General features: G+C 44.0%; 1 protein-coding gene across 6 annotated transcripts in view; it reads left to right on the forward strand.

Moving 5' to 3' along the window:
* LOC134340835 (RING finger protein 214-like) overlaps nt 1-12,653 on the forward strand; it is a 60,909-nt gene that overhangs the window by 16,670 nt on the left and 31,586 nt on the right. For all 6 annotated transcript variants that reach the window (XM_063038396.1, XM_063038397.1, XM_063038394.1 and 3 more), the window contains exons 5-6: nt 2,952-3,092; nt 10,167-10,306. In XM_063038396.1, coding sequence (XP_062894466.1) covers nt 2,952-3,092; nt 10,167-10,306 — 281 coding nt within the window. The remainder of the gene's footprint in view (nt 1-2,951; nt 3,093-10,166; nt 10,307-12,653) is intronic.

Genomic DNA, 12,653 nt, shown 5'->3' on the forward strand with positions numbered 1-12,653 from the left:
TTCCACCATAGGAAGTGATGTTAAGTCGTTCGAGAATAAGTAGAGGTGTTGCACTTTGAGAGAACAAGCCAGGATAGGACTTGCATGGTGAATGGTAGGGCATTGCAGAATATGGTGGAACAGAGGGATCTGGGAATACAGATACATTATTCCTTGGAAGTAGTACTGCACGTAGATAGGATTGTAAAGAAAGCTTTTGGCACACTGGCCTTCATAAATCAGAATATTGAGTACAGAATTTGGGATGTGATGTTGAAGTTAAATTCTGAGCATTGTGTGCAGTTTCACTCACCTGCCTGTAGGAGACATGTCAATAAGATTGAAAGAGGATGGAAAATGTTTACAAGAATGTTGCTGGGAGTTGAGAACCTGAGTTATAGGGAAAGGTTGAACAGGTTAGGACTTTATTCCCTGGAGCATAGAAGAATGAGAGAAGATTTGATAAAGGTATACAAAATTGAGTGGTGTAGATAAGGTAAGTGGAAGCAGGATTTTTTCCACTGAGGTTTGATGAGACTGGAACTAAAAGTCAGGTTATGGGTGAAAGGGGAACCTGAGGGGGAACTTCTTCACTCAGAGGGTGGTGAGAGTGTGAAACAAGCTGTCTGCAGAAGTGGTGGATGCTAGTTCGATTGCAACATTTAAGAGAAGTTTGGATAAGTACATGGATGGGAAGAGTATGAAGGGCTATGGTCTAGGTGAAGGTTGACAGGACGAGGCAGAATAAGTGCAGCACAGACTAGAATCTAATGGCATTGGCCCATGGTATAAAATAAGGTTGGGAACCCCTGGATTAGAAAGGCCTGTTTCTGTGCCACAGTGCTCTGACTCTGTAATTCCCCAGTAAGTAAAGCCACTGATTCTAGTGTGCCATAAAACCTAGACAGCGTAAGTATCAAGTAACATTCTGAATGAATAGTGTGAGGCAATGACTTTTTCCAATAAGTGGGAGGGAAAGTCTAACCACTACACCAGGCTTTACCGTTGTTGAGACCCATAATCAATACGATGGAGGCCATTGACAAAACTGGACCACCCCCACCCATTCTGTGGTTAATAGATCAGGTCAGAGGCTGGATCTCCTGTGATGAATAGTGTTATCCTAAAGTCTATCCACCATTCCCATTGCACAAGTCAAGGTATAGTACTTGTCTGAAGAGAAAGCTCTACACCAACCAGGGTATGGCAGACCATTAAATTAATAATCCTACCCACGAACCCCAAGTACTGATGCCTTCCACTATCATCTGCAAATTGTACCCAAGTTGTTCCAACAGCACTTCCTGAACCCATAATCCCAACAAGGACAGCAGGCACACTGGAACACCAGCCCGTGCACGTATTCCCTCCCTATCCAATAGCCATTGGGTGTATCCTCACCGGCAAAACATTAGCAAAGCAGTTAGTGTAACACGGTTATAGCACCAGCGACCTGTGTTTAATTCCTGCCGGTGTCTGTAAGCAGTTTGTGCGTTCTCCTTGTTACCACTGAGTTTCCTCTAGGTGCTCTGGTTTCCTCCATCATTCCTAGGATGCAAGGGTTAGGGTTGGTAAGTTGTGGACATGCTATGTTGGTGCCGGAAGCATGGCGACACTTGTGGGCTGCCCCCAGCACATCCTCTTGTGTCATTGACGCAAATCAAATAATGCATTTCACTGTATACAGTGTTTTGATGTTCATGTGACAAATAAAGCTAATTTTTAAAGACTGAACTGCCTTCTTAAACTACTGCACCATCACCTTTTGAGGGGCAGGTAGGGATAGGAAATAAATGCTGTCCTTGTCAGCAAAAAAAAAGGTAACAGCGGTTAGTGTAACATTATTACAGCACTTGCAATCTGAGTTCAATTCTCACTACTTTATGTTCACTCTGTGACCACATGGGCTTCTTCTGGATACTCTGGTTTCTTGCCCCTATTTTATAACTGGTGAGAAAATACAAAAAAATGGAGTGCAAAGGGACTTGGGAGTCATCGTGTAGGATTCCCTAAGGGTTAATTTGTAGGTTGAGTCTATGGTGTGGAAGGCAAATGCAATGTTAGCATTCATTTCAAGAGGACTAGAATATAAAAGCAAGGATGTAATGTTGAAACTTTGTGAAGCACTGTTGAGACCTCACTTGGAGGATTGTGAGCAGGTTAGGGCCCCTTATCTTCGAAAGGATGTGCTGAAACTGACGAGGGTTCAAAGGAGGTTCACGAAAATGATTCCAGGATTGAACGGCTTATCATATGTAGGGCGTCTGATGGCTCTGGGCCTGTACTCACTAGAATTCAGAAGAATGAGGGGTGACCTCATTGAAACTTATTGAATGGTGAAAGGCCTTGATAGAATGGATGTGGAGAGGAGTTTCCTATGGTGGGAGAATCTTAAGACCAAAGGACACAGCCTCAGAAGATGAAGAGGAATTTCTTTAGCCAGAGAGTGGTGAATCTGTGGAATTCTTTGTCACAGATAGCCATGGAGGCTAAGTCTTTATTTATATTTAAGCGAGAGGTTGATAGATTTGTGATTGGTCAGGGCGTAAAGGGATACGGAGAGAAGGCAGGAGATTGGGGCTAAGAGGAAATTGGATCAGCCGTGATAAAATGGCAGCGTAGACTTGATGGGTCACGTAGCCCAATTCTGCTCCTATATCTTATGGTCTTACTACAGAGATGTGCAGATTAGTAGGTTGATTGGTCACGTAGGTGTAATTGGGTGGTGCGGGATTGTTGGACGAGAAAGGCCTGTTACTTTGCTGTATTTGTAAATAAAATGTATGATTAAGCAGAAACATGTAAGGTAGACAGCCTTGGGTTTCCAGTTGAGCTGGATTCATTACCAGCTGACCATTCTGGCATCTTCACTATCTACACCTTGTCTACATTATCACTGGCACGGTGAAGGCAAGACCTCCTGCACCTGTGAGGTACTTATCATTTTAATCTTATTTTGCGGGTTGTTTCAGAATGAAGTGACAGCAGAAAGGGAGATCCTAAAGGACAAGTATCAGGAAGTGTTGGATCGGCAGGCGCAGGTGGAGAATCAGCTCCAGATCAAAGTCCGTTGTCTTCAGCAGCAGCAGGAAGAAGAGGAGAACATTTACCAGGTAAATGCCTGTAGAAAGCAAAAGAAACCTGCATTTACATAGCACCAAACAACAGGAGTTCTGAAGATGCTGGAAATTCAAGCAACACACATCAAAGTTGCTGGTGAATGCAGCAGGCCAGGCAGCATCTCTAGAAAGAGGTGCAGTCGACGTTTCAGGCTGAGACCCTTCGTCAGAACTAACTGAAGGAAGAGTGAGTAAGAGATTTGAAAGTGGGAGGGGGAGATCCAAAATGATAGGAGAAGACAGGAGGGGGAGGGGTGGAGCCAAGAGCTGGACAGGTGATTGGCAAAAGGGATACGAGAGGATCATGGGACAGGAGGTCCGGGAAGAAAGACAAGGTGGGGCGGGGGGGGGACCCAGAGGATGGGCAAGGGGTATAGTGAGAGGGACAGAGGGAGAAAAAGGAGAGAGAGAGAGAAAGAATGTGTGTATAATAATAAGTAACAGATGGAGTACGGGGGGAGGTGGGGCATTAGCGGAAGTTAGAGAAGTCGATGTTCATGCCATCAGATTGGAGGCTACCCAGACGGAATATAAGGTGTTGTTCCTCCAACCTGAGTGTGGCTTCATCTTTACAGTAGAGGAGGCCGTGGATAGACATGTCGGAATGGGAATGGGATGTGGAATTAAAATGTGTGGCCACTGGGAGATCCTGCTTTCTCTGGCGGACAGAGTGTAGATGTTCAGCAAAGCGGTCTCCCAGTCTGCGTTGGGTCTCGCTAATATATAAAAGGCCACATCGGGAGCACCGGACGCAGTATATCACCCCAGTCGACTCACAGGTGAAGTGATGCCTCACCTGGAAGGACTGTTTGGGGCCCTGAATGGTGGTAAGGGAGGAAGTGTAAGGGGATGTGTAGCACTTGTTCCGCTTACACGGATAAGTGCCAGGAGGGAGATCAGTGGGGAGGGATGGGGGAGACAAATGGACAAGGGAGTCGCGTATGGAGCGATCCCTGCGGAATGCAGGGGGGGGGGGAGGGAAAGATGTGCTTAGTGGTGTGATCCCGATGGAGGTGGCGGAAGTTACGGAGAATAATATGTTGGACCCGGAGGCTGGTGGGGTGGCAGGAGGATGGAGTGAGAGCAGATGTACGTGGAATGGGGGAGATGCGTTTAAGAGCAGAGTTGATAGTGGAGGAAGGGAAGCTCCTTTCTTTAAAAAAGGAGGATATCTCCCTTGTCCTAGAATGAAAAGCCTCATCCTGAGAGCAGATGCGGTGGAGACGGAGGAATTGCGAGAAGGGGATGGTGTTTTTGCAAGAGACAGGGTGAGAAGAGGAATAGTCCAGATAGCTGTGAGAGTCAGTAGGCTTATAGTACACATCAGTGGATAAGCTGTCTCCAGAGACCGAAACAGAAAGATCTAGAAAGGGGAAGGAGGTGTCAGAAATGGACCAGGTAAACTTGAGGGCAGGGTGAAAGTTGGAGGCAAAGTTAATAAAGTCAACGAGCTCTGCATGCGTGCAGGAAGCAGCGCCAATGCAGTCGTCGATGTAGCGAAGGAAAAGTGGGGGACAGATACCAGAATAGGCACGGAACATAGATTGTTCCACAAAGCCAACAAAAAGGCAGGCATAGCTAGGACCCATACGGGTGCCCATAGCTACACCTTTAGTTTGGAGGAAGTGGGAGGAGCCAAAGGAGAAATTATTAAGAGTAAGGACTAATTCCGCTAGACGGAGCAGAGTGGTGGTAGAGGGGAACTGATTAGGTCTGGAATCCAAAAAGAAGCGTAGAGCTTTGAGACCTTCCTGAAGGTCTACGCTTCTTTTTGGACCAGTCCCGATATACTTCCATCCCCCATCGTGCAGTTCTGGTCTCCTTATTTGAGGAAGGATATCCTCCACCATCAACTCTGCTCTCAAACGCATCTCCCCCATCCCATGTACATCTGCTCTCACTCCATCCTCCCGCCACCCCACTAGGAATAGGGTTCCCCTGGTCCTCACCTACCACCCCACCAGCCTCCGGGTCCAACATATTATTCTCCGTAACTTCCGCCACCTCCAACGGGATCACACCACTAAGCACATCTTTCCCTCCTCCCCCCCCTCCCCCCCCGCATTCCGCAGGGATCGCTCCATACGCGACTCCCTTGTCCATTCTTTCCCTCCCATCCCTCCCCACTGATCTCCCTCCTGGCACTTATCCGTGTAAGCGGAACAAGTGCTACACATGCCCTTACACTTCCTCCCTTACCACCATTCAGGGCCCCAAACAGTCCTTCCAGGTGAGGCGACATTTCACCTGTGAGTCGGCTGGGGTGATGTACTGCGTCCGGTGCTCCCGATGTGGCCTTTTATATATTGGCGAGACCCGACGCAGACTGGGAGACCGCTTTGCTGAACATCTACGCTCTGTCCACCAGAGAAAGCAGGATCTCCCAGTGGCCACACATTTTAATTCCACATCCCATTCCCATTCCGACATGTCTATCCACGGCCTCCTCTACTGTAAAGATGAAGCCACACTCAGGTTGGAGGAGCAACACCTTATATTCCGACTGGGTAGCCTCCAATCTGATGGCATGAACATCGACTTCTCTAACTTCTGCTAATGCCCCACCCCCCTCGTACCCCATCTGTTACTTATTTTTATACACACATTCTTTCTCTCTCTCTCTCTCTCCTTTTTCTCCCTCTGTCCCTCTCACTATACCCCTTGCCCATCCTCTGGGTCTCCCCCCCCGCCACCTTGTCTTTCTTCCCGGACCTCCTGTCCCAAGATCCTCTCGTATCCCTTTTGCCAATCACCTGTCCAGCTCTCGGCTCTATCCCTCCCCCTCCTGTCTTCTCCTATCATTTTGGATCTCCCCCTCCCCCTCCAACTTTCAAATCTCTTACTCACTCTTCCTTCAGTTAGTCCTGACGAAGGGTCTCGGCCTGAAACGTCAACTGCACCTCTTCCTAGAGATGCTGCCTGGCCTGCTGCGTTCACCAGCAACTTTGATGTGTGTTGTTTACATAGCACCCATCATTGAGCACATTTACAAGAAGCACTACCACAAGAAAGTGGCATCCATCATTAAGGACCCATCATGCTCTCTTTCCGCTACTGCTATTGGGTGGGGGTACAGGACCTTGGGTCGCACACCACCAGGTTCAGCAACAGTTATTACCCATCAACCATCAGGCTCCTGAACCATTGTGGATAACTTCACATATTTCAACACTGAACAGATTCAACAACCTATGGACTTGCTTTCAACGACTCTACAACTCATGTTCTCAGTATTATTTATTTACTTATTGTTTGAACGATTTGTTTTCCTTTGCACATTGGCTGTTTGTTAGTCTTTGTTTTATATATGGTTTCTCATAAATTCTGTTGTATTTCTTTATTTTCCTGTAAATGCCTGCAAGAAAATTAATTTCCAGATAGTATACAGTGACGTAGTATATGTACTTTGATAATAAATTTAACTGTTCGCAAAATGCCTTGCAGTCTATAAAGAAGTGTAATCCTTGTGGTTATGTGGGAAATTCAGCTAGCTTGTACACAGCAAGTTCCCACAAACAGTGACATGACAGTCTGTTATTAATTATTGATATTTGTGATGCTTGTGGGCCAATATATGGAGAAAGCATTTATTTTCTATTTCCAGAGATTATTCTATTGTGCATTTTAGTCTGATTCTGAACTTTCAACATGTTGAAAAGACATCTGATTTAGCTTCATAAACACAGCCTTCGTAAACCAAATCATAACCTGATTCTGCAGGTGCCAGAAGACTTGAGTAACACCGACAAAATTCTGGGGGAACTCCAAGTCAGGCAGCATCTGTAGAGGGTAATAAACAGCTGACATTTTAGGCCCTTATTAGGATTAGAAAGGCAGGGGGCACATGCCAGGATAAGAAAAAGTGGGGAGGGGAAATAGTACAAGCTGGTGAGACCGAGTAAGGTGGAAGGTGGATAGGTGGGGGAGATGATGAGTATAAAAAGTAAAGGGCTGGAGAAGAAGGAATTGAATAGAGGATGGTGGACCAAGGAAGAAGGAAACTGGAGGAAGGTGATGGGAAACTGAGGAAAAGCAAGGGGTGAGAGGGTATGGGGAATGAAAAAAAGGGGAAAGGTTAGGAATTACCATAAGTTTGAGAAATCAGTGTTCATGCTGTCTTGTTAGAGGCTACCTAGACAGAATATGAAGTGCTGCTCCTCCAACCTGAGTTTGGCCTCATCATGGAGGTAGAGGAGGTCATGGCTGTCATGCCAGAATGGGACTAGGAAATTGAATTGAAATGGGCAGCCACTGGGAGATCCAGTCTTTTTTGAAGGTGCTTAATAAAGGCAGTCCTGCAGTCTGTGTTGGGCCTTGCCCATGTAGAGGAGGCTGCATCAAGAACACCAGATGACCTTGACAGGCTTGTGTGAAATGTCAACTCACCTGGAAAGACTGGGGTCTTGACTGATGGTGAGGGAGGAGGTTTAGCTCCACGTCATTTCTAGTTGGCCTGCACTCCCAGATGATTCCAGTGAATGAAGAGCTAGGAAAGTTTTATTGCAATAACATTGTATGCCAAAAGCAGTGTGCTTAGATTTATCTGAAATCAGTGGGACAAACTTTTCAGTTACTGGGATCATACCAAGTCGACAGCCCAGATCTGGTCTGTTTCGACAGAGTCCACAACAGTAGTAAGAACAGCCTTGCATTTTTAACTATAATTACCACTGTGGCAGTTTTCCTGTGACTAGGCATTTTAGTAAACATGCAACCACATAAGCATTTTAAAAGTCAGTGGCCTAGTGACTTTTTTTTTCCTGAACTGAGGAGGTGAATTCAGTGTTGTGCAATGGGTCCACTGCCATATTTGTGCATGTGTTTGATATGTCAGTGACACTTTAGTTGCCCAGAAATGCCCTTGATATGGTTAAAAGCTGATGGCCCAATTGCAGGGCCCTATGGTGTCATGACGACGTGTAAAACTGATCTGTTGGCCCTCTTCTGTTCCTTGAAGATTCCTGAATTGAGACAGGCCAAGGCGTTGGGAGCAAGGGCAGTGTTTTAGGGAGAACTGATTTAACCCTATTCTAGTTTTTGCCATCCCATTTTATACAAAGGATGATTCCATTGCTCCAGAATGCTCCACAGATCTGTGGAAGCATTTTGCAATTCTCTCTGGAATACATGTTAGAATATAGAATAGTACAGCAGAGGACCAGGCCCCTTGGCCATGGGGTAATTATCTGCCTCACGAAAATAATCCCTTCTGCTTACACAATGTCCGTATCTCTCTATTCTTTGCATTTCTAAGAGCCTGTTAGGCATATCTATTATAGTTGCCTCCATTGCCACCCCTGACAATGCCTTCCATGCATCCACCATGCTCTGTGTTTTTAAAAAAAAACTTGCCCTGTACAAGCTCGAATTTGCTATCTCTCGCCTTAAGTACATTTGTATCTTCCCTTTAGTATGAGGCATTTGAACCCCTGGAAGTTAATAAAAAAAAATACCAGTTGTCTACTCTTTCTATACCCTTCATAATCATGTAAACTTCTGTCAGGTCTCAACTCAGCCTCTGTCACTCCAGAGAAAGCAACCTGAGTTTGCCCACCCTCTCCTTATAACACATGCCCTCTAATCCAGAGAGCAAACTAGTAAACTTTTTCAGCACCTTCTCCAGAGCCTCCACATCCTTCCTTTAATGGGGCAAAGAAAATTTTCTGAATAGAATATTCCAGATAAAGTTAGTTCAGTGCCGGAGCTCAACTTTGTGGTGCTGAATTAAACATAGAAAAGCTACAGCACATTACAGGCTCTTCGACCCACAAAGCTGTGCCGAACATGTCCTTACCTTAGAACTACCTGGGCTTACCCATAGCCCTCTATTTTTCTAAGCTCCATGTATGCATCCAGGAGTCTCTTAAAAGACCCTATCATATCCACCTCCACCACCGTCGCTGGTAGCCCATTCCACACACTCACCACTCTCCGCATTTTTAAAACAAAAAATTACCCCTGATATCTCCTCTGTGCCTACTTCCAAGCACCTTAAAACTATGCCCTCGTGTGCTAGCCATTTCAGCCCTGGGGAAAAAGCTCTGACTATCCACACGATCAATGCCTCTCATCATCTTATACACCTCTTTTAGGTCACCTCTCATCCTCCGTCATTCCAAGGAGAAAAGGCTGAGTTCACTCAACCTATTCTCATAAGGCATGCTCCCCAATCCAGGCAACATCCTTGTAAATCTCCTCTGCACCTTTTCTACGGTTTCCACGTCCTTCCTGTAGTGAGGCGACCAGAATTGAGCACAGTACTCCAAGTGGGGTAAATTAACATTTACTATTAGACATGAAATCCCCAAGGCTGCACTGCCATTTTTGTTAATTGGGCTCCTACTCTCAAGCTCTGTAACTCATTTTGAAGTTGATAATTAATAATGCATTCAGTATTTTCAATTTAACTTAAAATGCTCCATTACATGAAATACCAAAAATCAAGCTGCTTTTAGGAAGACAAGTAAAATCTGTTACACCTGTTCACCTGTATTAATACAAATATCTAATCAACCAATCGTATGGCAGCAACTCAGTGCATAAAAGCATGCAGACATGGTTAGGAGGTTCAGTTGTTGTTCAGACTAAACATCAGAATGGGGAAGAAATGTGATCTAAGTGACTTTGACTGTGGAATGATTGTTGATGCCAGATGGGGTTGTTTGAGTATCTCAGAAACTGCTGATCTCCTGAGGTTTTCATACACAACAGTCTCTAGTGTTTACAGAGAATGGGCAGCAGTTCCGTGGATGGAAACGCCTTGTTAATGAGAGAGGTCAGAGGAGAATGGCCAGACTGGTTCAAGGTGACAGGGAAGTGACAGTAACTCAAATAACCACGCATACCAATAGTGGTGTGGGGAAGAACACATCTGAATGCATAACACATTAAAGCTTGACATTGACATTAGACCTTGAAGTGGATGGGCTACAGCAGTAGAATACCATGAACATCCACTCAGTGGCCATTTTATTAGGTTCAAGAGGCACCCAATAAAGTGACCACTGAGTATATTCTTTGCTGCTATTGCAATGTGTATAACTTTTTCGTACTCTCACAATATTACAGGATAATGTTAAGCAGATCAAGGAGATGAAGGTCAGACTGGAGGAGTTGAAGAGGAAATCTGAAAAGGAGAAGAAAGAATTTACTCAAAAAGAACAAGAGCTGAAGAATGAAGTTGAGAGGCTCTACGAGAATGGGAAGCGGTATGTAAACCTTTTATTTCTGTGATTGAAATAGCAAATTCTTAATGCATTCATGAACTGCATTAAGAATGAAGGTGATTAGCAAAAAAAGGTTAAAAGTCAAATGAGAAAAGTGTTTATCCCAGGGTCAGATCCTAGCCAGTACATCCACAGGAGATTCAAGGCAAGTCGGATAAGTACTTGTAAGTATTTATTTTCGGAGCTTAGGAGAATAGGAAATTCTGGATTGTAGTTGCACAGTGATTGCAGACAGTGAGGAACTGAATGATCTCTTGCTTCAATTTCTGTTCTTTGAAGGCAAGTTAGGGTTCATGATAAATGCTGCCTTTCCCATCCATCTGCTGAGTATGAGTAATCTTAAAGATCTAAGTAGTACTTTTTTTTAAAAGAACAATTCCACACAGAAACAAAATGGCATGTGGAAATATTATTATTGGATAACCATGAGTTGGATCATTATATGTTCACATTTGAATCTACTAGCAGCCAAATGTAAGCATTTTTTTTCTATTGTCTAGTGAGTACGAAGCTGAAATAAAGCATTTGAAACTAGGATATTGAACTAGTTTATGAAACTGTCAGATACATTAATAGGAAAACGTTGGGATATATATTTTGGAAATGTATCATGTGGCTTCAGCAAAATTAGCTTGAGTGCTTTTTGTCAGCTGGCATCTGTTAGTGGTGATGAATTTTAAACTGCGAGAATTCACTGGCATTCAGAAGAATTCATGATGCTGCTCTCTCTCCCTGGGGTTTGTCTTTAAAACCATGCTTCAAAGGTTGTCCTAGCTGTCTGTCAGATCGCATCTAAGCTACAGTGCAAGTACATTTTCAATATTATTGTTTTATACTCAAGTCAGGGGAAGTGATCTCCATGAAGAAAATGCAAAGTTGTCACTGAAGGGAACAAAGGATATCTACTACTTTTGTCTACTTATCCAGAAAGAAGCTGATATCCCCTTCCTAATTATAGCAATTAATTGTATCTTGAGTACATCCGTGGCTTTTGCCTTCTATTCCATCTGGATATCAATTCTGTATATTCTGACTTACAGTGGGCCAAAACTACTAACTTCATTGGCAAAAGAAGTACACACTTTAAAAATGCAACACACACAAAATGCTGGTGGAATGCAGCAGGCCAGACAGCATCCATAGGAAGAAGCACAGTTGATGTTTTGGGCCAAGACCCTTCGTCAGGACTGACGAAGGGACTCAGCTCGAAAAGTTGACTGTGCTTCTTCCTATGGATGCTGTCTGGCCTGCTGCGTTCCACCAGCATTTTGTGTGTGTTGCTTGAATTTCCAGCATCTGCAGATTTCCTCGTGTTTGCGTACTTTAAGAATGCACTTGTTTTTGAATTGATGCATTCATTTTCCTCCTCGACAGATATGCAGGTCTCCTTTATGTAAGGATGCCTCTCTGAAATTTCCAAAATCAAAATATGTTTATTATTGAAGTATGTATATGTCAATGCATACTACCTTGAGGTTCATTTCCAGTCATTGTCTGCATTTGTAAAAGGAAATTTAAGTATTTCTCCTGCTGTAACATGAGAATGATGTCCATTATTGCCAAGAGCAAATGGTCAACATTCTTTTCTAATAAGAATCAGAATCAGGTTTATTATCATTGGCATGTAACGTGAAATTTGTTAACTTAGCAGCAGCAGTTCAATGCAATACTTACCTGGCAGAGAGGAAAAAAAAATAAAACATAAACAAACAAACAAGTAAATCAATTATGTATATTGAATAGATTATTAAAAAATGTGCAAAAACGAAAATATTGTATATTTTTAAAAAGTGAGGTAGTGTCCAAAGCTTCAAAGTCCATTTAGGAATTGGATGACAGAGGGGAAGAAGCTGTTCCTGAATTGCTGAATGTGTGCCTTCAGGCTTCTGTACCTCCTACCTGATGGTAACAGTGAGAAAAGGGCATGCCCTGGGTGTTAATAATGGATGCTGTCTTTCTGAGACACCGCTCCCTAAAGATGTCCTGGGTACTTTGTAGGCTAGTACCCAAGATGGAGCTGAATAGATTTACAACCTTCTGCAGCTTCTTTCAGTCCTGTGCAGTGGCCCCTCCATACCAGACAATGATACAGCCTGTCAGAATGCTCTCCACGACACAACTATAGAAGTTTTTGAGTGTATTTGTTGACATGCCAAATCTCTTCAAACTCCTAATGAAGTGCAGCCACTGTCTTGCCTTCTTTATAACTACATCGATATGTTGGGACCAGGTTAGATCCTCAGAGATCTTGACACCCAGGAACTTGAAACTGCTCACTCTCTCCACTTCTGATCCCTCTATGAGGATTGGTATGTGTTCCTTCATCTTA

This window comes from Mobula hypostoma, chromosome X2, assembly GCF_963921235.1.
Source record: "Mobula hypostoma chromosome X2, sMobHyp1.1, whole genome shotgun sequence".
NCBI classification, from domain to species: domain Eukaryota; kingdom Metazoa; phylum Chordata; class Chondrichthyes; order Myliobatiformes; family Myliobatidae; genus Mobula; species Mobula hypostoma.